We start from the raw sequence: 24445 nt of genomic DNA on the forward strand, positions 1-24445 counted from the left end.
ATGAGAGGGAGAAAAATATTGGAACTTAAAGAAAATGAATGTTGAAAACTATCTTTACATGTAAATAAAATATTCAAAAAAAGGAAAAGATTAATATCACTTATGACATATAAATTATATATACCTTGTCTTTCTACTGTGCTGTAAAGTTTTTGAAATCAGGAACTGTGATTTTTTAAAAATTTATATCTCATTTCATGCCCTAGAAATAGTATGTACTTAACAAATACTTGTGGAATTGACTTGCAAAAAGGAATCCATGTAAAATAGGTTTTCAGAATTATAAAACAATTTTGAATGAGAATTAAGTGGAAAAGGGATGTATAATTTAAAGAGGCCATACAGAAAAGTATTGACTACTGAAAATGATGACAATTAGCAAATATATTGCATGTTCTGGAACATTATGGTTCAGTGATGTGGAGATAGGATGGCTAATCATTGTCCCATAATTTTCATACAACATACCATTAAAGAATATTTAACTGAGTTAGACTGATTTCCTTTCTTTGGCTCCAAGAACATCAAACAAACTTTTAACCTTTAATGTGATTTCCATTATAAAATACTTGGAAAAAAGATGTGCCCCTCTTTTCATGTTAGGATAGAAAGATTCTAACCTCTTTCAAGCTCTTCCTCCTACCCCCATTAGAACTAGCACTCTGACCTATTAAATTACCTACTACATAAGGTTGTTATAAATCGTAAAGTGCTATGAAAATATAAGCTGCTATTAGTAGCAATATCCTTAGTAGATTTCGTGAATAATAATAATTGCACAATGATCAATCATCTAATATAGTTTGATTAGTATAAATCAGTTTACTTAGATTCATATAATCATGTTCCACTGACAAAAATCCAGTTAAATGACCAAAATCCAGACAAGAGAACCAAGAACATTTGGCAATGTTCCAATGGCATATTTCCCCTTCTCCCTCAACAGTATGCATTCACATATAGAAAAATGTCACAGTTAAACACAGTTATACAAACAGTTACACAGTAACAGCTAAATTATTTTCTTCACATTCTTTTAGACACACAAGAAATAAGCATCTGTCCCAGCTTCAACCAGAACAACGCATGACTCTATTCTCCAAGAATAGGTGATGAGACTGAGGTATGGAGTGGCTGGATTTCTTGCTCAAGTCTGATGAATGGCAGTTGCAGATCAGCATCTCTGATGAAATAGGTGTTACTTCTTTGACCTAGCCCAGTGGGAAGGATACTCAATATAGATATAGGCTAAGATCAGTACTAGGGATGAATTAGACTGATTTGGGTAAATTAAAAAAAATAAAAGAAATAAAGGTTTGGAATAGAGCTAAGGGCGCAATCAGAGTTTCGTTTTCTTGATTTCCAGGTCTTTCATGTTTCCCTTGATGTGAGAAGGCACTTTGTCTTCCAGACTATAAATATCTTCTGGTTTCACAGGGATATAATAGTAGCCCATTATGGAAAAGATAAAAGAAACAATAAGCAGGAGACCAGAAAACAAGACAAATTCGGCCCACTGTGAAGAAAAAGACAGAAAGAAAAAAAATTTTAAAGACTTTAGAAAACATGTCAGGACTCACTGGGAAATTATGTATATAGATGTCATATTGTCATACAAAAAATCTTGCAGAAGATGGATTTCTTATGAAGGTATTCCAGGGAATATAAAAATGGAAGGAATGGTTATTATAATGGACAAATAGTAAATCCAGCTTTGTTGAGGATTAGTCAAGATAAACAGGCTGATCCTGCAGCATGGGAGTTGCTAGCTAAATATTAGAAATATTTTTGTTTCCTTCTATGATATGTGGTAGTGGGACTGTGGAAGGATATGAAATCTACCTTTTCTGGATATCTTGATGTCAGAACCCAGAGTTTAGTTCCCAGTTCAATAACTCTAGACAAATAACCTCCCCTTAAGACTGTTTCCTCATGTGTAATACTTATATTTGATGTGTCACTGAATTATAGTGAGGAAAGTGCTTTGTAAATTGTAAACTATTACAAAATTCAATCTATTAAGGATCTGTGGTTGCTAGTATAGATATCAATGTAGATCACAATCTTTTAATAACTTATCAGAGCCTTTTAGAGTTGCTGCTGATAAAAAGTCTATCATCTTAGCCAACCTGGTGATTAGTCCCTAAACCTATCTAGATTGGTCTTTGAATGACTGACATATAGTTCACCATAATTCTTTATCAAAAACTTCATAGTTTGGTAGAATAAACCAGAGTTTATGCTCTTCTGGCATAGTCTTCATCATTCTAGAATCACCTATATTCTTTTATGAGATAGCAGAAGAGGACCTTAGTAAGGGAGAGTACTATAAGAAAAATTTACACTCTTGCCATTATTTTTTTATTAGTGAGAAGTGATCTCAAGGAGGTTCTGACCTCACTGAATCTATCAGTATAACTTACTCAAGGATCTCAAAGGATCAGAGCTATAATTAGATGTGCATGGGAGAAAGGAAATAAGTTGTTCTCAGTAGGTTTCCATCACAGTGTAAACTTTGACCAGGTCCCATTCTTTCTGTATCTCTCAATTCAAATCTAACAGTTTTTCTGCCACACCATGTTTTCCTGAAGATATTCTGAAAAGTCCTTTTTAACTCTCATTTTAATTCTACATTGATCCAATAATCTTTAAATGATCATAATTCAATGCCTCAAAGATCTGTGATTTCTTCTGAGTATTTTGTTTACTATTGTGATTCACACAAATGAAGGGAGCTCTTATCGAAGCTTTTAACATTGTAGTAAATAGATTAAACACGTTTCTGACACCACAAAAATTCCATGTCTGAATTTAATAAGTTGGTGCTTGGATAGCAGATGTGGAGGCCATTTCTGGGCTTGTTTGTAAAACTTTCCCAGATCAGTAGGACTTGACAAGAGTTTATAAAAGTTTATACTGTCGATATAATCCTTGAGAATTCAGGATTCTCTCCATACCATAATGAGATCTCAGAGTAGGATTTCAGTGGATGTATGAGAGAAACTCTCATCTCTCTACCTAACTTCCATATAGCTTCCTTGCCCCAACAGCTCTTACTCAATTCTTGTCCTTCATGGCAGAATACTTATGCAATTCTGAGGCATTCTATGGACATTAGCTTACATCATTAAAAAAAAAAAAAACTAGTTTCAAATTTTCTTAATTGTATTCTAGCCTGATTTCATCACTTTTTCCCTGGCTATCTTTGCTTGTTCTCATCTACATCCACAGGAGTCATTGTTCACTTCCAATGACAGCCATATCCCCAATGTTCACTTTTCAGACAGCAGCTATGCAGCTACCTTGTTTTGTACCAGAAGTGCCTGGGGGAATGCATGTGACTAGGTGTCCTAATAGGACCCATACCTGCACCAAAGCACTGGTCTGTGCCACAATAAGTACGATGATATTCCCCATGGCCACTGTCAGGAGCCAGGCTGCTTGTAACACCGACTTCATGCTGGGGGGTGCCTAAAGAGGGTACAAAGAAGCTTGTAAACAGAGTTTCTCTAAGCTTCCTCAGTTTTCCCCAGGAAGTTTCCCTCTCCTACTTCACTTCCCATTCAATTCAATAAAGATTTAAGTGTCTATCTTATGTAAGATACCATGTTAAGGTGTGAATACATAAAGACAAAATTCAATTTATCCTTGTCTTTGAAGAACTTTATATTCTCCTAGGATATAAATCTTTAAAATAAAATAGTACCCACTAAATTTAACTATCATGTGAACTTGAGTACTACACCCTCCCCCAAGTACACGAGTTGCTTGGTTCTGTGGTTATAAAGGTCACTTGGAGCCAAGCTGCCATTCTACCATTGTCATAGGTTAGGAATCTAAGGCCTAAGAGGAAAAAGGCCCTTGGCCTATGTCCTCCTCTATCTTGTTAGGTAAATTCAAGAAGTCAAATGAATAGTTCCCTGAATTATGCTCAAAGATTACTACAGATGGTGATGGCAGTCAAGAAATTAAAAGATACTCGCTCATTAGAATGAAAGCTACAGCAAATCTGAACAGCATATTAAAAAGTAGAGATAACACCTTACTGACAAAGGTCCATATTGTCAAGGATATGGGTTTTCTAATAGTAATATATTCCTATGTGAGTTGGACGACAAGGAAAGCCAAATGCCACAGAACTGACACTTTTCAATTATGGTTCTACAGCAGACTTTCGAGAGACCTTTGGACAGCAAGAATGTTATATCAGTCAGTTCTCAAAAGGAATCAATTCATGCTATTTACTGGAAAGTCAAATAATGACTCTGAAGCTTAAATATGTTGACCACCTATTGAAAAGACAGGATGTTGGGAAAGAATGAAGACAAAAGGAAAGTGGGACAGCAAAGAATGAGATCGATAGACAGTATCATAGAAACAAGGAATGTGAACTTGGACAGATTTCAAAAAGTAGTAGAGGACAGAAGTGTCTGGTGTGCTATGGTCCATGGAGTTACAAAATTCAGACATGACTGAGTGACTTAACAAGAATCATGCTCTCCCTACCTCTGTAAAGCCTTACCTGAGACAGCTTTGAAAGCTGGTCAATCAGTCAATAAACATTTATTTATTAAGTGCCTGCCAGGCATTGTGCTAAGCCCTGGGGATACAAAGAAAGGCAAAAGGTAGTCCCTACTTTCAAGAAACTCACAATGTGTTGTAGGAGAAACATGAAAACATACAAACAAACAATAAATAATTTGAAAGGAAATAATCAACAGAGGGAAGGCACTAGAATAAAGAAGAATTGGGAAAGGCCTCCTTTAGAAGGTGAAATTTTAGCTAAGACTTAAAGGGAGCTCTGGAAGCTGATTTATTACTCTAAACTTGAAAAGAAAAGTAAGCTATACATCATAAAACCTGCAGTTTCAAGTATAATCTCATTTTTTATTATGTATGTTGAAATTTCCATATGATTTGGTATTTCTTAATTCAACATAAAAAGAAAATATAAAAAGAAAAAAAATGTTACCTGAGAATAGGAGAACTCAAGCCCTGTGATAGAAAACATAATCTCGCCTGCAGTAACTAGTGCGTATTGTGGCAACTGCCATGCAATGGATATTTGATTGGCTGGAATATCTTCAGTTTTCCACACCCGGAGACCTTGATCAGAACTCTAAGCAGGAAAGAGGGGATATTTACCAGCAGTATCAGAAAAACTCTTCTGAGACATAAGTATCTTTTCAACCAATCATAATAACAGTATTCTCTTGGTTATTACTCTTTTCAAATTAGTATTTTCAAGATGATCATTAATTTCTACTCTTTGACTATCATCTAATAGGTCAGAAACAATAAGGATTGAAATTTACATTAGATATCAAGGATACACCTTTCCTCATATATACTCAATTTCCTCAGCCCTCCATGATAAAAGCTCTGAATGGTCCCAAACTAAATTGATCTTTTTGCAGTGTTAGACAGCTGCTTAATTTCTTATACTTCAAAAGAAGTGTTTCAGTGATTTTCCAACTGTCCAGGAGTTTCAAGGAACCAAGTGAATCAGTAAGTCCTTCAACTCAAGTCACACTTAGGGAAGCAGCAACCTAATCAAACATCCTAGATAGTGATATTATTTCTAGGGGCCATGTTGAGACTGGAGCAAATTGTCTTATTTGAGTATGAAGAATGGACGTAAATTCTGATTTCTAGTCTTCACACTATTTAGAACCATAAAATACCCATATATAGAAAAAGGTACACAAAATGAAGAGACCTCAGTGGGCCTTCTATAGCTAGGAAATGAGTCTCTTAACCAATGAATAACATCTCATTTTTCCTCATTTACTTACATCTACTTCCAAGCAGGCTCCTTGGGTGAAAGAAAGTGAAGGTAGGGGGAAAGAAATGAAAAATTGGTTAAAAAAAAGAAAGAAATGAGAAGGGAAAGAACTACCTACATTAATAATAACAACTGTGTATGCTGCACCAAAATCAAGTAGCCCCAGGTCCAAGGTGAAGTCTTTGCCTTGTGTCCTACACGGCACATGATGGTATCTGGAAAAAGAACAAAAGAGAGATCTTAAACCCAAAACCACACTGTGCGCAAAAGGCTATTTCCTATTCTAAGAAAACTAGACTTTGTTCTTTCTCTCTCTCATATCCTAGTAACAGTATTCTCTTAGTTTTCATTCTTTTCAACTTATCACTTTCAAGATGATCATCAACTTCTACTCTTTGACTGTCATCTAACAGAAATCAAATCAAAGGGTCAGAAATCTCTCTCAGATGATTTAAATAATAATGCAATAAAAGCAAAAAGTAAGTGATTTAAGTGCTTTTTTAATGTGAAAAGAATAACATTTCAGCACCTTGATCTAAAAAAATTTTTTTTAAATAATAGCTTTTTATTTTCAAAATACATGCAAAAATATTCTGTTTCCTACCTGATTATTCCAGATATGCCTCAATCTTTTACCTTTGCACATTACAAATATTGGAGAACATCTTATTAAAATAATTTCCAAAAAGATCAAGCTTTGGGGCAGCTAGATGGTGCATTCGATAGAGTACCAGCCCTGAAGTCAGGAGGATCTGATCTCAGATCCTTAACACGTCCTAGCTGTATGACTCTGGGCAAGTCACTTAACCCCAATAGCCTCAGCAAAAAAAAGAAAAAAGAAAAAGTTAAAGCTCTTACTTTCCCCTTTCCATGGCTGTGTAATCAGAGATGCCATAGTTTTCACCAACAATGAGGAAGGCATCTCTGTTTAAGGTGATGTTAACATCTTTACCCAAGGTGTTAATAAACCTGTGAGTCAGAAAAAGGCTGTTAGAACAGAAACAGACAAACCTCTGAAAAGAATTCCCTACTGTAGAAATTCTTAACCTAGGGTCCACGAGCTTGTTATTTTGTTTTTAAATGTTTTGATAAATGCATTTTCCACAGAATTGGTTTTCCTTATAATTCTATCCATTTTATATTATTAATTTTAAAACATGCTTCTGAATAAGAGTAAATAGGCTTTAGATTGCCAATGAGTTCATGATACAAAAAAAGGTTAAGAATTCCTGACCTAATTCTCTCTTTTTCAGAGCACAGAGCAGGAGGGAAATGATAAATATAAGCAGAGACAAAAGGAGTCAGGACTGTGAAGAACCTGGGTCATGCCCTAATCCCAACAAAGTTAACCTGCCTTTCTGCTATGCTTTGTTGACCTGATCATTCTAGAAGATCTACAATGAATCTCTAATCAATACAAGCAGAGATTTCTCAATCTACATGTCACAGATAAAACCTATATCATGATCCAGTGGAGAAAGAGAACCCCAGGAATGCCCAGTGATTTGTACCTCACAGCTGCCATTCTGCTGACTTTTGAGGTTATTGTTTCCTTCATCTGTAATATAGAGAAATCAAAAAGAATTAGAAAATCATCACAGCATATAAAAAGACAATTCTCAAAGGAAGAAAAAAATCTTCCAAACCATGCATGGATAAATGAAATTTAAAATCATGTGCTCCCACATCATACCTGTATTATATTAACAAAGATGACCAAAAAAAGAAAAATGGTAACTATTGAAAGGACTGCAGGAAAATAGGGTGATAAATTTTTTTCCCTGAGGCAACTGGGGCTAAGTGACTTGCCCAGGGTCACACAGCTAGGAAGTGTTAAGTGACTGAGGTCAAATTTGAACTGGGGTCCTCCTGACTTCAGGGCTGGTGCTCTATCCACTGCACGCTTAGACTTAATCTTCAAAGATATCAAAGAAAAAAGAAAAAGATCTCTTTTTGCTGTACAACAGCATTCATACCACAACTTTTGTTGTATCAAGAATTATAAACAAAAGGACTGTCCATCCAGTGGGGAATGGCTAAATAAATTATGTAAATAAACAAATTACATATGAATGTAATAGATGAAGCAAAATACTCTCTTCCTAATAGAGTCATAAACTTGATGGAAGGAATGAAACATACATTTTTGGACATGGAAAATGTTCAAGAGTAAGCATTGAATTTTTTTTTTTTATTTGACAGGAGATTAGAATGGAAGTTCAAAAGTAAACACAGATAAGCAGGTCAACTTAAAAATAACATGTTGAATACATTACATACTCTTTAAGAAAGGCAAGCTGTATGTAATAGAAACTTGCATTTTCACAGATAATCCTTTTCTGTATTCTACTTTGTATGTGGAAATATATGATATAGCTTTTCCTCTCTTTTGTGGGGAGGGGAAGGAACATAGAGGGCTCACAAAAAGGGGCATGGGTCATTCAATTCAGAGCAAAAACAATTCTTTTTAATCCTTCAAACTTAGCCACCAATTAATTATTTATACTAGAGGAGCAGGGGCTTGCTTGATAACAATCACAAAGACCATTCTGACCAGATAATGAGCCCATCACTTCACTGGGCATACCAAAGAGGCTCACCATTAAGGACTATTCCAACACTCACCAGGAAACTGGAAATTCCCCTTTGATCTGCATGAGTGACCAAGCTGTATCTGTTCTTCTCTTCCAGGATGTGTTCACTGGTGACAGACGTGTTGTGAAAGTGTAGCTGGAAGTAAAAACTCTGGCTCTCTGTAGTCAGGAGCATTTTGGAATGGTCCATATGCTACAGAAAGACATAAAAAAAAAATGCAGGATAAAAAAAATTTTCACTGCAAAGTTGAACATCATAATTTTGAACTAACACAACTTTGGACAAATCACATAACTTTTCTGGGTCTCATTTTCCTTATTTGTACATGATGAGGTTGAAAGTGGAATCCAGAGATCACCAGGTGATCTCTAAGGTCTCTTTCAATCTAAATCTATGCTTCTAGGCAGTTACCAAATAAGTCTCTTTGCTACTTTCATGAGCATCACAATTCCATAAGGAGTGAGGGCAATGGAGACTCAGAAATGCTTACTATCATTATAGATATGAGTGAAGATACAATACAGATAGCAATCTTTATTGTCAAACTGGTGAATAGATCAAGAGTTCTTCACCTTTTTTGTTATCATGGAGCCCTTTGAAAGTCTGGTAAAAACCTATGGACCTTTTCCTTCTCAAAATAATGTCTTTAACACAAAAAATACATAGGATTATAAAGGAAATCTATTATATTGAAATAGTTCTCCATTTGTATTTGTATCCAGACCCACGATTAAGAGCTCTATTTTTGGAAGTGTTTAGGAGGTAGTCTGAGATCTTTGGCTAGGCCATTTTAAATAATCATGCTGATAATTGGGGATACCATGCAAGTGTGATCCTAAATCATCCTGGTTCCATCTGCCCCCTCACCTGAAAGGGCTTGATGGCTTCTGAAAACACAGGGTTGTTCTGATAATCCATCAATGCCAATTTCACTTCATCATCTGCCAAATTCAGTATTTTCAGGTAAATCTCTTTGCTTCCTGGCTTGTGTGGACTCGTTTCCTAAGAACAATAAACAACATATGAGAATCATAAACATCAGGGGCAGCTAAATGGTAATGTGGCTAGAACACTGGCCCTGGAGTAAGGAGGACCTATTCAAATCTAATATACCAGCAGTTGTGTGATCCTGGGCAAGTCACTTAATCCCAATTCCCCTCCCCCCAAAATAAAGTATCACAAGCATCTTGGAGTTCAGTTCTTCAACTCTTTTGATATTCATTTGTTGAATATATTATATATGTTTCTAGCATTGGTTTCATATACATTTCTAATTTAATAAGAATGATTAGAAATGGAAAATCAGAAAGATTTGAATTGGGTAGGCAGCATTCTGAAGTGGTTAAAAGATCTGGGCTCAAGTCTCATACCTAGTAAGGTTACGATTACTAGCTCTATCACTTTGGGTAAACCATCTAGCATCTTTGAGCCTCAGTTTTCCTTTGTAAAATGGTATCAAAACTTTATAAGTTTGTTCCAAAAGTTTTAGTTCAATTTTAAGCCATTAAAGCTTTTGTGGGGACCGTCTGTATAAAGTAAATTATTTTGATGCCTCCTGATATATGTAGGCAATCTTTGATTCTCAAAGTAATGACAAGAAGTTCTGATAGGTCCCATTATGCTGGAGAGCTTTTGACTATGATCACAATGAAATACCAATGTATTTGTCATCCAAGGAGTAACCTGTTATTATTACTAGAAATTTGGATACCAGGTGATGAAACTTAGGCCATATAAATTCTTAAAAATCAACTACTAAAATGCAAATAATCTGTATTAGTAAAAGATTCTTCTACACTAATAAAACCATGGATAAAATTTGCTATTATTATAGATAACATTGTAGAGAAAAATGTTGAAAGAACTGATACAATGATAAATGAAGGTTTTGTTTTTCTTTTTTTTATTCATATAAAAAAATTTTTTTTTTATAATGGATCCTCTAAGTAAACAGAATGAATATTCAGTGAGGCATTTTCAATTTACATTAGAGGTCATATGTATTTGAATCTTAGGTTTGTACTCACATTTATCTTGATCTCAACAGTAGCTGCAGCTGCAAATGCTAGGGATGCCAAGATCATACCAATTGCCATTTTCCTAATAGATCTGCATAAGGGAAGGAACAAGATTCATGTGAAAAATGACTATTTCAAGATGTCCCTACTAAGCAGAAAATGAGCAGAAGCTATGATATGTCTTTTGCAACAAGAGAAACATCTTTCTATGTGTAGACTTGGATTGAACTACTCTAACAAAGGCAAAAAGATTGATTACTCTCTCCATCCAGGGATTAGTTATTTGATTCACCTTTACAATGAGGAATGGGTCTCATTACATTTTTTTTTTTAATGGCCTTTTATTTACAGGTTATATGTATGGGTAACTTTACAGCATTAACAATTGCCAAACCTCTTGTTCCAATTTTTTACCTCTTACCTCCCACCTCCTCCCCCAGATGGCAGGATGACCAGTAGATGTTAAATATATTAAAATATAAATTAGATACACAATAAATATACATGACCAAACCGTTATTTTGCTGTACAAAAAGAATCAGACTCTGAAATATTGTACAATTAGCTTGTGAAGGAAATCAAAAATGCAGGTGGGCATAAATATAGGGATTGGGAATTCAATGTAATGGTTTTTAGTCATCTCCCAGAGTTCTTTCTCTGGGCGTAGCTGGTTCAGTTCATTACTGCTCCATCATTACATTCAAATTATGTCACCAAACACTCTAAACTTCTTAGAAGAGGGAATGAAAGAAAATAAGATATTTATTAAGGACCTACTATGTGCCAGGCATTATGCTAAATTCTTTACAAACATTATTTCATATAAACACAATACAAAAGAAGCTGGTCCTTAACTCTCACTATATTCTCACTAAAAAAAAGTCAAGAAATTTCATAATCATAAAGCCTGAATTAAAAGCACAGCTATATATGGAACTGGAAAAAAGAAAATTATAGAGATCAGTTTTAATTTTGTAGGAATTTACAAAATGATCTTGAAATTAACAAATAAGAGACGGCAGAAAAACTAAGGCAAACTAACCTCAATGTATCACTAGACAAATACTACCAACATCAATATCTCAGAACTCAATAAAGAGAGAACCTGTGTCCAATGGGAACAGATGCAGCAATAACTTACGTTAAGTTGATTCCACACATCTTGACCAGAGGATAGATACCCAGGTCAAACAAGGGGATGAAGAAAAGCACCAGAAGGGGATTCAGCACCTGTAATGCCATGTAAGGAAGACTAGTTACTAACATCACAACAGAGACAATAACTTAAAAGAAAAAAAAGTAGTCCCTGCTTTTAAAGTCTAATAAAGGAAATAACATAATTAATTAGCTACATTAAGGATTTTTGATAGTTCAGGTGGGAGGTGATGACACTCTGAGTGGAAAGGAAGTATTATAAAGGAGGAAATAATCAATACAATTGAGTATGTGGACTGAGACAGGGAACTCAAGGATGCCACTGAGGCTGGGTGACTAGAAGGACAGTACTGCCACAGAGAGTTACAGCAAAGTTGAGGAAAGTTTGGAGGGAAAGCCGAGGTTTGAAATATCCAGCCTGAAATGTCCAAGAGATAGCTGGAGATGTGTGAGTGGAATTCAGGAGAGAGACTGAATATACAGATTTGGGATTCATCTGAATAGAAAATAATTCAAACCCTGGGAGTTGATGGAATCATGAAGGGAGAGAGTATCCCCTGCCCCCCACTCCCCAAAAAAAGACACGTTCAGAACAGCGCATGACATGGCTGAAGAAACAGCAGTGACCGATAGTTTATTGCATAACAGGAGAACTAGCTAAGTGAATATCATGAAAATCTAGATTTCAAAAATAGTAAGGAAAAGCAGATTTCTTCACACATCCCTCTACTGCCTTGAGTATTTAAACCTTCAGAGTTTACCTCCCAAATTCTTCACATCCAATTCCTGAATCCCCTCATCTATAAGTCCTTGGTAATATCCCTTGCTTTCTAACCACCTAGTCTCTCTCAAACTCTCATTTAGTTTGTCCGATTTTAAAAGTAAGGGCCAATTGCATTGTGAAGGGCAGGAAACCTCTTCCTCTTTTCAAGCTACCTCTATGTAGAGCAGGTATAAAAATGACTGGTTATGGATTTTCACAAATACCTCAACTGCATAGTCTTAGGAAAATGAAACTGGAAAGGAATATATCTGATAAGAAGTAGAACTAACGGATATAAATATATAAAATCTATTTTGCCTATGAAGTATCTATAAAATGATATTACATCTGCTTTGAAACAGCTTAAATCAAACAAAGCCTGTACTTTATCCAGAATCTGAATATTCATTTCACTGGTACTTGGGAGATAGTTTGGAAAGGTGGGTCAAAAAGAACACATTTTTCCCAGCCCTAAGACCTCCTTATCTCAAAGAAGAAAGCAGAATACTACTTAACAGCTGAACTGGGAAGGGGTGCAAGAAGAGTACAAGGAAGCATGGTTATGGGGAGAGATCCCACCTGTATCTGGTCAGGCTGGAACACGAAAAATCCCTGAAACATGAAAAGGAAAAACATGAATAAATCTCTGAAATGTGAAAAGTTGTAACCCACCTGTGGTTAGTATATACTTAGGATGTAAAAGAAAATCAATAAATATTCCTCATCTATAAAATGGAGGGGGGGGGGGGGGAAACAATAATACTTTACACCATCTATCTCCACAGGCTTTTGTGGAAAAAAAAAAAAAAAGATTATTAGTACAGTAGCACTATCTATTTGTAAGACTATTAGTCTTACAGAAGTCAGGATCTGATTCATATTGTTCAGATATGCCCAACTCTTGGTGACCCCATGGACAATAGCAACTGTCCATGGGGTTTTCTTGGCAAGGATACTGAAGTAGTTTGCCATTTTTTTCTCTTCTATGGTTTAAGGCAAAAAGAGGTTAAATGACTTACCCAGGAGCATATTATAGCTAGTAAGTGTCCAAGCTGTTTTGAACAGAGATTTTCCTGATTCAGTATTTTATAACACTGAGTCACTTAGCTATCCATCTGATGGATGGGTACATAATGAGACATAAGAGGAAGAATGCACAAAAGGCAGTGTGAAGTAGTAGACAGCTTGGAATCAAATCCAGCATGACATATATTAGCTGTGTGACTTTGGCAAGTTACTTAAGATTGTTCCAGAGGTTGAAGGGATATAATAGATTATCTACATTTTACAAATGAGAATTAACCTTCATAAGATCAACTTTCACACTAGTCAGTTAGTCATAAGACATCTTATAAGCTAGTTCTAAGACTAGTTAAAAGACTGACTTGCCAATTTTCTTCAGTAGATGGTCCAAAAATATAGGAAAATAAATGCAAATAGACAATCTATCACTTGGCAAAGAAATCAACTCCCTTGATACAGAGCAAGAGAATAATTTACATGACAAAATCATTTCTACTCACCACATTACCATTCATTTTAGTTGCTTGCAAAGTCCACCGAGAGCCCTAGAGAACCGAAGGGGTTTCATGAGATATTTCATAGGAAGGAACAAACTTAGGAAGGGCACAACCCAAAATTCTAATTAAGAAACCTTTTTCTACCTGTTGATCCATAAGAGCCCAGAACATTGGTAGTGGAATATAAAGAAACAGCACACGAGTCAATGCCTTCACTTCCAAGATGAGCTGTTTCTGTAGAAAGAAAAAGATGGAACTTCCTTAGTTGGCAAAAAATCTACCAATACTTGAATCACTCATCAGAACAAAAAGTGCAGAAAGCAGTAAGAAAACAATTTAGTTTGGAGTTGACTGCCCGGGGGGGGGGGGGGGGGGGGGGGGGGGGGGGCGGTTAAGGGCTCAAACCATCAGTATGGACTTAGATTGAAGATCATAAAGACAACAAGTTTCTGATGAACAAGTGAGTGAATGAATGAGGTTATGGAATCTTTCCCAGGTCAGGTAGCCCCTAAGTCTTCTCCAAAACAGAGTTTGCCTTCTGTTTTTGTCTCAATTTGTTTATATCAGGAATTAGGTCCAGCATAGAAATTATGTCAGTTGAAGAAGCCCACACTACCAAGTAGAAGTAGGAAATGGCCTCTGGAGTCAAGGGCAAAGGAAAAGTTATCAGTCTGTCACCCACCAGCACGTGGTCCTTACCACTAAGTAGACAATTCATCTCTATAACACCGACTCACCGGGTACTTTTCCTCTGCCCAGTCTAGCCAATGCTCTCTCTTTGGAATTTCACTGGAACGGTTCTTTAGACGATTTAAAATAGCAAACTAGGGAAGAGCCAAGAGAAGATCAGAAAAAGAAGAAAAAGGGGGACCAATCTTTTTCCAAGTAAAACCACTTCTATCTATTTCACTTCTGAATTTTTGAGACAAATCAATTATCATTAATCACAGAATTTCAGAATCCTTAATAGCTCTACTTTCTAAGGAGCAAAAAAAAGAAAAAAGAAAAAGAGTCTTTGTCTAATTAGGATTTTAACAAAATGATGTCATTTTGAAGATGGCTAAGCACTAGAATGACAATCTAAGCTTGGAAAAGTAGGCTATAATAGAACAGACCCACAAAGTCATATACACAAATGTGTATAGCTCCCTAAATTAAATGTTTCCTGAATTTCTCTATGGTTTAAAATAGAAGATTAAAGATTGACTGACTTACCCAGATACATTTGGAAACTTTAACCACTATGTTTCCTTCAGGGGGAGATTTTCTGTACATCTTACTTCCAAGAGCAAACACAACTGTAAGTGATTGTGGACAGGAAAGTTAAACAAACCTCTTACAGAAGGTACTGGATTTTTTTTTAGATGGATGGGGCAGGAATAAACATTTTTTCAATAGTATTTTATTTTTCCAAATACATATAAAGGAAAATTTCCACATTCATTTCTGCAAAACTTTGTGTTCCAAATTTTTCTCCTTTCTTCTACTTCCTCCCTTCCCAAAATATCAAGCATTCTGATATAGGTTAAACATGTGCAATTGAAAGGCATTAGCTTTTGAACCCCAGATTTTGGGTTAAACATTATTGAATACAAACATTAAGATGCAGACAAGCCTCATTTGTAAGGTGTAAGGAAATAGATGTTATGTTCATTTTTATCATCTAACATGTGTGTCTGAGATTTTGCTGGATCCTGTAGGATGAAGACCACATGGTTTGCACATGGTGGATGTTTATTATCTTTCAATTTGCAATTCCAATGGGGAACAGACCAAGCATATTAATAAAGATTAACAAAGCATTACTTAATATTGTTAAGATATCAGGAGACAGTTTTCCAGAGCCAAAGGCCCAGTAAGCAAGCTCTGCCTCAAGTTTGACATAACAATTCTTTGCACTCATCTCCAGATGATCTCAATCTTTGCCTAAAAATCACATAATTATTATATTGCTCTGATCAGCACTCTGAGCTCAAACACTGGACAAACTCAGATAAATTCTGGTCATGAAGCCCTGCTACAAATCGTCATCACATTGTTACTGTTACCTTTTATTGCCAGGGTTACAACTTACTGTGTAACCATTGGTATAAGTATCAAGGTTTAACCACACTAAAGCAAGTCCCCCAGACTAGGAGCAGGCAAGCTATTTCCCTCATTTGAAATTAAATTTCTCCTTGATTCCTAATCTCCACTCTCTAACCTATTCTGTTCAGCTCCAGCCCGCCACAGGTTAGAAACCAGTGTGGTCTATTTGACATTAACTGGTGTTAGAAGTGAGACTGGACATAGAACTGGGATTCTTCAGTACCAGTGAGAATAGACCAGAAAAGATTGCTTGTGGTCATTTACATACTAGAGCACAGACCAACAGATTATAAACATAGCTCTCCCTAAATCATGTCACCTCAGAAGAATCAAAAACTATCTCTAAAAAAGACTAAAAATATCTCTAAAAACAGCTATACAAAAAACCTGATGTTGAAATGTGGCCCGTCCATACCAGAAGTGGAGTGCCACTGTAACAGAGTTAAAATTCATGAAGAAGGCTGGAAAAAATGAACAAACAGTAGAAAAAAGATACTGAATATAGAAAGTTACTATGATGACTGGGAAGATAAAAACACAAACTCAGAAGAAGACAACAACAATCAAAACTGCTCCATCAAAAGTCTCAAAGAAAAATATGAATTGGTCTCAAATCATAGAAGAAATAAAAAGGATTTTAGAAATCAAATGAAGTAGAAGAAAAATCAAAAAGAAATTGAGTGATACAAGAAAATCATTTAAAAAGAGTAAAAAACTTCATGAAGGAGGCATAAAAATATTGAGGAAAATAACACTAAAAACAGAATAGGTCAAATGATAAACAAGGCACAAAAATCCAAAGAATAGAAGAATATCTTAAAAAGCAGAATTGGTCAAAGGGGGAAAGAAGTACAAAAGTTTGCAGACAAAAATAAATCCTTAAAAATTAGAATTAGCAATTAAAAGCTAATGACTCCCTTAGACATCAAGAAACAAAGCAAAATCAAAAAATAGAAAAAAAAATATTAGAAAATGTGAAATACCTCTCTGGAAAAACAACTGACTTGAAAAATAGATGCAGGAGAGATCATTTAAGAATTATTAGACCACCTGAAAGCTATGATTTAAAAAAAAAAAAAGAGCCTACACATCATCTTTTAAGAAATTTATCAAGGAAAATTGACCTGGTATTCTGGAACCAAAGGGCAAAATCAAATTTGAAAGAATATACTGATCACCTCTTGAAAAAGTTCTCAAGATGAAAACTTCCAGGAATATTATAACCAAATTCCAAACCTCCTAGGTCAAGGAGAAAATACTGAAAGTGAATTTGGAACTATGCCCAAAGGGCTATCAATCTGTGCAGTGTCTCTACTGGCCTGTATCCCAAAGAGATTATAAAAAAGGGAAAGGGATTCACATGTGCAAAAGTGTTTGTAGCAGCCCTTTTTGTGGAGGCAAGGAACTGGAAACTGAGTGGATGCCTATCAGTTGGGGAATGGCTGAAACTTAAAGTTATGGTATATGAATGTTATGGAATATTATTGTTCTATAAGAAATGATCAGTATAATGATTGCAGAAAGACCTGAAGACATATGAACTGATGCTAAGTGAAATGAGTAGAACCAAGAGAACATTGTACACAAGATTATACAATGATCAATTCTGATCGATATGGCTTCTTTTCAACGAGGTGATACTAATAGACTTGTGATGAAGAGAACCATCTGCATCCAAAAACAGAACTATGGGGACTAAATGTGGATCACAACATAGGATTTCCACCTTTTGTTTTGTTGTTTGCTTCCTTCCCCTCCCTACCTTTTTGAACTGATTTTTTTTGGGCAGCATGATAAATGTGAAAATATGTATATAGGATTGGATATGTTTAATCTATTGAATTATTTGCTGTTTAGGGAAGAGGGTGGGAAGGAAAGGAGAAGAAAAAAAAGAAAGGGAGGGAGAAAAAATTGCAAAACAAGGTTTTCCAAGAGTAAATGTTGAAAACTATCTTTACATATATTTTGAAAATAAAAAGCTATTATTTAAAAAAAAAAATTTACTGCAAGTGGCCAGAAAGAAACAATTAAAATATCATAGAGCCATAGTCAAGATAACACAAAACTCAGCAGTTTCTACATTAGAGAATTAGAAGATTGGAATACAGCATTCCAGAAGGCAAAAGATCTAAGATAATATTCAAGAATCACCTATCCAGCAAAAGAGTATAATGCTTCAGGGGTAATAGATATTCAATAAAAAAAAAAAAGAAAAACAGGATTTTCAAGCATTACTGATTGAAAGACCAGAGCTAAACAGAAAATTGGAGTTTCAAATAAATACAGGACTCAAAAGAAGCATAGAAAGGTAAACTGGAAAGAGAAATCACAAGGGATTCAATAAAGTTAAACTGTTTACCTTCCCACATGGGGAAAATTATACTTGTAACTCCTAAAAACATTTCTCATTATTAGAGTGGTTAGAAGTATACATAGGAGTATATATAGAGAGGACAAGGGTATGAGTTGAATATGAAAGGATGATACCAAAAAATAAAATAAGCATATTAATACTGTGCTTGATAGATAGTAGTACTGTATATGATAGATGTTCAAAAGTAGCTCCACCATTGTTGATTATGAGAAGTTTGCCATATAATTGATGGTTAATCTATTCCATTTTATCTTTAGTCTTGTACTCCTAGTTTCGCTTATGAATATTCTTGAGTAGATACCATTTGAAATATAGAAGAGGGAGATTAGTTGTAATGTTGAAATTTTCTTCCTGCCCAATTTAAATTCTCCTTACTAGATAGGTAGGTGGTTTGGTGGATAAAACACTCAACTTAGAGGATCAGATCTGGTCTCAGTCACTTACTAGACTCAGGGAAAGTTACAGATCTGCCTCACTTTCCTTATTTTTACCATTTAAGTTCTATTGATTTCAACATCATTTCTCTCCTTTTTGTATTATTTTTCTCCACTCTGTGCCAATTCCCATTTTTCCAGAGCCACGCAGTGACTTTTCCATTATCTCTTAAATAAGAACCAAATTATTCATTTTCTGTTTCAGACACCCTCCCCCCCCACATTTACACATATGTGAACTCATTTCTATTTTTCTATCCCACCCATTCTCTACACTCTTCATGATTTCTTTGCTCTTTGTTTACTAATGATACTTTGAACAGCACCTTATACCTAAAACAAACCTTCCCCAGCTGAGAATGGAGGAAGATGATGAGGGTACACTGGTAATTAACTGACAATAGGAAATAGTTTAAGTTGCATAAACAGATGGATATTACTGAAAGGACGATTGGGATAGTAGCAGCCACTACAAGGGAAAAGGACATGGGATAGACACCTTGAGAGAAGAGAACAGCACTTAATAAGTGCTCACTATGTGCCAGATGCTATACTAAATGCTTTATACACATTATCTCATTTGATTCTCACAATAACCCTGGGAGGTGGGTGCTATTATGATCCCCATTTTACACATAAGGAAATAAAAGCAGACAGAGGTAAGGTTGCCCAAGGACAAACAGCTATTAAGTATCTAGGGCTATTTTTAAAATCAGGTCTTCCCTAACTCTAGTCCCAGTACTCTATCTACTATGCCACCTAACTTCACTGCAGCAAAAGAAGACTGAGCAGAAGTTCTACATCTTTATATAGTCAAACTTAGCAGCTTGACATGATTGGGCAGTGAATCTGGGTCAGCTAGTAGGTGTTTAATAAAAACTTGCTGACTTGATTAATCAAAGAACAGCTGAAGAAACATTTGAGAAAGTGTGTTCTGTTGGTAGTAGGAAAGAAAAGGGATAAGAGAGGGATAAAAGAGGCAACAATGGCTCCCTAGAATGATCAAGAAGTTAACCCCATACAAATGAACTATGATAATTTCTCCCTTCTCTGAACAATTAAAACTAAGAAAAATGCTGAATTCCTGGGCTACTATTTCTCTATCAAGTTCTTATTGTTTGGGGGCTGGATTTGTTCCAAGAATGTCATACTGGGCCTCAGGAAAGGAAAGTATTTTAAGGTCAATGATTAAAAACAAAAACACACAGAGCTGTCCCTGGATTAAGTAACCCAAGTAATCGACCCAGCCCCCTCTTCTAGGCCTTGGTTCTGGGAAAGGAGTTTCAAAGCATTAAACTTAGCCTCATCTGCACATTGACAAACAGAATCGGGATTTTCTAGCTCCAATCACTTAAAGAGCTCAATTTGTGTTATTAGGGCAAGGGCAGCCAGCTAAGAGTACATACATTCACTTCAGAGTGTGCTTTTGGGTATCCTAAGAAATCAAAATGCTCACAGAGTTGGGTTTAATTTAGTGAGATAGGTTTAAGGAAGGGAGGGAATCTTTTCTCACTTCCTCAGTCCACTTACCAAGAGCTATCACCATTAGGAGTCCTGGAATCCCAAAGGCTAATGCATAACAATCTCCACCAAAGCACCGTACACCACCTGGAGAGAGGACAAAATAAAGGCAGGTCATCCTAGGTCTCAGCTTTTCTACAAATCAATTTCATATAGTCTTCTCCAACATTACCCTCCTTTACAAAGATTGCTTAATCCAATCCCTTGTAGAAAAGAATTAAACAGAAGGAAACCCCTTCTATTTTCCAAGCTCTCTTGGTGGGGAAGAGGAGGCAGGATCTCCCTCTTTCCATAACGGGTCACAGCAAAACCATTTACCAGATCCCTCACAAAGGACTCTAACCTCTTAGCATAGGTGTGACAAAGGTGGAGATCAAACCCCCTGCATTGATGGCCAGATAGAAAACTGAGAAGAATCTGCTCCTTTCTTTTACCTAGGACAAAAAAGAAAGAAAGAAAAAGAAAAAGAAAAAAAGAGGAAAAAAAAAACAGGATAAATCTCACCATCATTATCATCAAACACAGAAGCACAGATCCTTACAGTCCATATCTCCCTGACCTACCAAACTCAGAACTACTATAAGCAATGATAGTGATAGTATCTCAAAAGTCTTAGAGCAGCTTAAAGCTATTAAAAATTAAGCCTATCAATCCCAATAAACTTTGAATAGAAAATGTCATCTGTATCCAAAGGAAAAAAAAAAACCCAACAAAAAAACAACTATGGAGACTAAATGTAAATCAACACATATTATGTTAACTTCTTTTTTCCAATTTTCTCCCTCTATTGGTTTTTCCCTTTTGTTCTGATTTTTATCTCCCAACATGATCTGTAAAGAAATGTGTAATAAAGAAGTTAATATACATATATAACCAGAAAAAATAAAGAAACAAAATAATTTTTAAAATTAAGCCTATTTTAAAAACAATTTGCTTAAACTTATTAAGCTAATTACAAAAAGCTTAAAATTGCACTAAGACTTTTGGGACACCCAGTACATGCATACTCCTTGTTCTCTGCGAATTATATTACACATTACAGACTTATGTTATTTGCAGGTTTTGCTCACCAAATCTACATAAACCAAACTAAATCATATGGGTTGTATGTATAATGTAATGACATATATATTATGTGTAATATGATATAATAATAAATAATATAATAAAAATAATAATGTTAGCAATGGGGAGGAAAAACAAGGGCAAAGAAAGAAATCATTGACCAGACGAGTCCTCTTCATTTTGTGCATCTATCCATTTATATTTTCCCCCTTCATTCACTGAGGGGAAAAGGCTTTTCTAAGTAAGGGCGATATCTACACAAAGTCTTTATGTTCTGTTTTCCATCTGTTTGATGATTCTCCTCATTGGTGAACCATACAATTTGCATTTAGTCAGGCCTTCTACCTTTCCAAAGTCCCTCCCCAAGCTGGGATGCCTGGGTCCATCTTCAAAAAGACAAAAAAATGCTGAAATCATATGGTTCTTACAAGTTCTTCTTCAAACTGGTCTCCACCAAAGGCTGCCACACAGGGTTTGATACCTCCTGTTCCCAAGGCTATGAAAAAGAGGCCCATCATGGATAGAACCCTACAAGAGAGAGACAAGGATATTGACAGTGTTTGTTGTATAGTTTTACTATTGCAATTGTGACTGTGGGACTACAAGAGACAAAGTACATTAGAGCAGAGAGTATCCTAACCCTTTTCTCTCCTACATTCCTAAGAAAGAGCCAGCAATCTTCCTGTCTGGCAGAAGGGAGAGGGGGAACTGAAGCCTGCAGGAATAACCAAGGAGAATTTGTGTTCAATGATTCTACTTACGTGTGCATTTCATGTCCCCCCAAGACTGGCACTGCACCAAGAGACTTGACCAAGTGACCCAGCACGTATACCAAAGAGAGATAGATGATTGTCCTGTCAAGAAATTCAAGTTATTTAGGAGTAAGAGGAAGTTTACAAGTAATTTTACAAAATTAAACAATATTACTTTCTTTGAGTACACAGAGAAGCACTAACAAATGTTGGTGCCATATTCTATCCCACTCTCAGCATTTTCTTCTGGTAGATATTTTTGAAAAGCATTAGTTACACACAGTGGATGGAGAGGAAGATGTTTCAAGGAACTATTTCAAAATTTTAAATGAGAGGAACTATAGAATGGCTTAATAGATAGAGCTTAATAGATAGTAGTAAGGAGTTCATATATTATTTACTTGCTAAGTGACCATGAGCAAGTCATTTTAATCACAACTGCTTCATTAAAAAAAAATAAGAAAGAAAAAAAATTTATGAGAAACAAAGGTGAAAGTTAAATAGAAAAAAAAAAAACATGTAGGAGTTCAATAATGAATCTTTTTCTTTTATGAGGGGCTAGGCAAGAATAACAAGTGTCTCCCATCTACTTCCAGCCCCTTCAAGTGCAGGCAAGACAAAAACTTCAGAGGATAGAGTCTCTGGTAGAGTTGAAGGGATAATAAAATTTGGAGAGCCAAGTGGGTGACTTATATTGATTTAACATGTATTTTATTCAAGAAGTGACTGTGACAAAGGGAGTCATAAAGACCAGGGTAGGATCAAAGAGGAAATTAGAGGTACCTGTATAGAATTTGCTCCAAACTTACTCTAATATAAGGGAAGATGAAATTTGGTTCCCTCTCCTCATTCCCAATTCAGGCAATTTTATCAAAGGATATAATCTAAAGTGACATCATTTCTTTTTCAGGTCATAACATTTGACTACAATGCACTCTTCTTCTGATAACTATCACTGTCAACAAACTTCCAGGTCACACTCTTACCTTATGATTCTGTCACCTAGCTCAATCTCTTCACAATCCATTAAATTCTATCATCCTCATCAGTCTATAGCAGCAGCTTTGTTCAAGGACACAAAAAAATCCCCCCCCCCCCCAATCCTATGATTATTTTTCTTATTTTGGTCCTTTTGGTCCTCTTTCATCCGTTTGTAGCATTTATGAAATCACTTCTTGATGGCCTTTCTTCCCTTGGCTTTACTCTGATTATTTTCCTCTTACCTTTCAAATAATTTCTCTGCCTCCTTTCATTGGCTTTTCATCCTGCTCTTGTCCCTTAAATATGGTTTGTACCCCAAGGCTCAGTTATAGACTTTTATCTTTTCTTCCTCATCTTACTTGGTATTCCACCTATTATTATAGCCTTCAATTATCATAACTCTGAAGAGTACTCTCAAATCTAAATATCATCTCCTGAATCACTAACAGCCTCCTGGACATTTCCATCTGGATGTCTCCTTGGCACCTCAAATTCAATACACCCAATAGCTATCTCATTCTCTCCACTTAATCTGGTCTTTTCTCTAACATTTTTACCTTTTACTTCACACTATATATATAAGCCATTGGAAAGACGTGCTGTTTGTGCTTCCACAGTAAATTATTCTTTTATCTTTTTTTTTTTTTTGCATTATTATGATACTTCTTACTTCTATTTTATCTCCTTTTCAGTATATCTTTCACATTATTTCCTAATAAATCTTCCTAAAACCTGATATGGTCATTTAGTTCATAATCAAAATTCTTCAATGACTCTCCATTGCCTTCTAAATGTATATTCAATTAAATGTTCTTTGCCAAAAATTGAAGAACAGCCACTTCAACATACACATTGTATTATCCTTACAGACAAAAAGGATGCAAAACTTTAGAACTGAAAATCATTAACCTGTCCAGCCACCTCATTTTATAGATTAAAAAACCGGCCCCAGAGAGATTACATGATTTGCTTAATGTAACAGATATAGTTAGGAATAAGAGTCAGGACAAGAACTCATCTATTAGATTATTGAGCTGTCTACTTCACTATGTATGAAATGAGAAACACAGAAGGGAAGACTCATGAAGCTACAGAGTATCCTTATTGAAGGGAAATGCACCTACATATGCAAAAAAAAAAAAAAAATGTGTGAAGCAGCTCTTTTTATGGTGACAAAAAATTGGAAAAAGAGTAAGTGCCCATCAATTGGGCAACTGCTGAATAAGCTATAGTATATGAAAGTAATGGAATAGTATTGTTTTAAAAAATTAATGAGCAAACTGATTTTAGAAAGGCCTGGGAAGATTTACACAAACTGATGCTGAACAAAACAAGTAGAACCAGAAATACATTGTATATAGTAATAGCAGGATTGTGTGATGGTCAACTATGAA

The 24445-nt window shown here is 35.5% G+C and overlaps 1 protein-coding gene across 1 annotated transcript in view; it reads right to left on the minus strand.

Moving 5' to 3' along the window:
• Positions 1–802: 802 nt before the first annotated feature.
• SLC15A2 (solute carrier family 15 member 2) overlaps positions 803–24445 on the minus strand; it is a 47217-nt gene continuing 23574 nt past the window's right edge. Inside the window, exons 4-22 of the mRNA XM_003763625.4 lie at positions 22080–22172; positions 21747–21846; positions 20597–20687; positions 20263–20340; positions 15052–15134; positions 14574–14660; positions 13981–14070; positions 13840–13884; positions 12896–12928; positions 11540–11628; positions 10408–10489; positions 9248–9382; positions 8411–8572; positions 7297–7343; positions 6644–6754; positions 5904–6000; positions 4973–5119; positions 3367–3471; positions 803–1516 (exon numbers count right to left, since the gene is read on the minus strand). Coding sequence (XP_003763673.1) covers positions 1340–1516; positions 3367–3471; positions 4973–5119; positions 5904–6000; positions 6644–6754; positions 7297–7343; positions 8411–8572; positions 9248–9382; positions 10408–10489; positions 11540–11628; positions 12896–12928; positions 13840–13884; positions 13981–14070; positions 14574–14660; positions 15052–15134; positions 20263–20340; positions 20597–20687; positions 21747–21846; positions 22080–22172 — 1852 coding nt within the window. The 3' untranslated portion in view covers positions 803–1339. The remainder of the gene's footprint in view (positions 1517–3366; positions 3472–4972; positions 5120–5903; positions 6001–6643; positions 6755–7296; positions 7344–8410; positions 8573–9247; positions 9383–10407; positions 10490–11539; positions 11629–12895; positions 12929–13839; positions 13885–13980; positions 14071–14573; positions 14661–15051; positions 15135–20262; positions 20341–20596; positions 20688–21746; positions 21847–22079; positions 22173–24445) is intronic.

Source organism: Sarcophilus harrisii, chromosome 3, assembly GCF_902635505.1.
Source record: "Sarcophilus harrisii chromosome 3, mSarHar1.11, whole genome shotgun sequence".
Taxonomy (NCBI): Eukaryota; Metazoa; Chordata; class Mammalia; order Dasyuromorphia; family Dasyuridae; genus Sarcophilus; species Sarcophilus harrisii.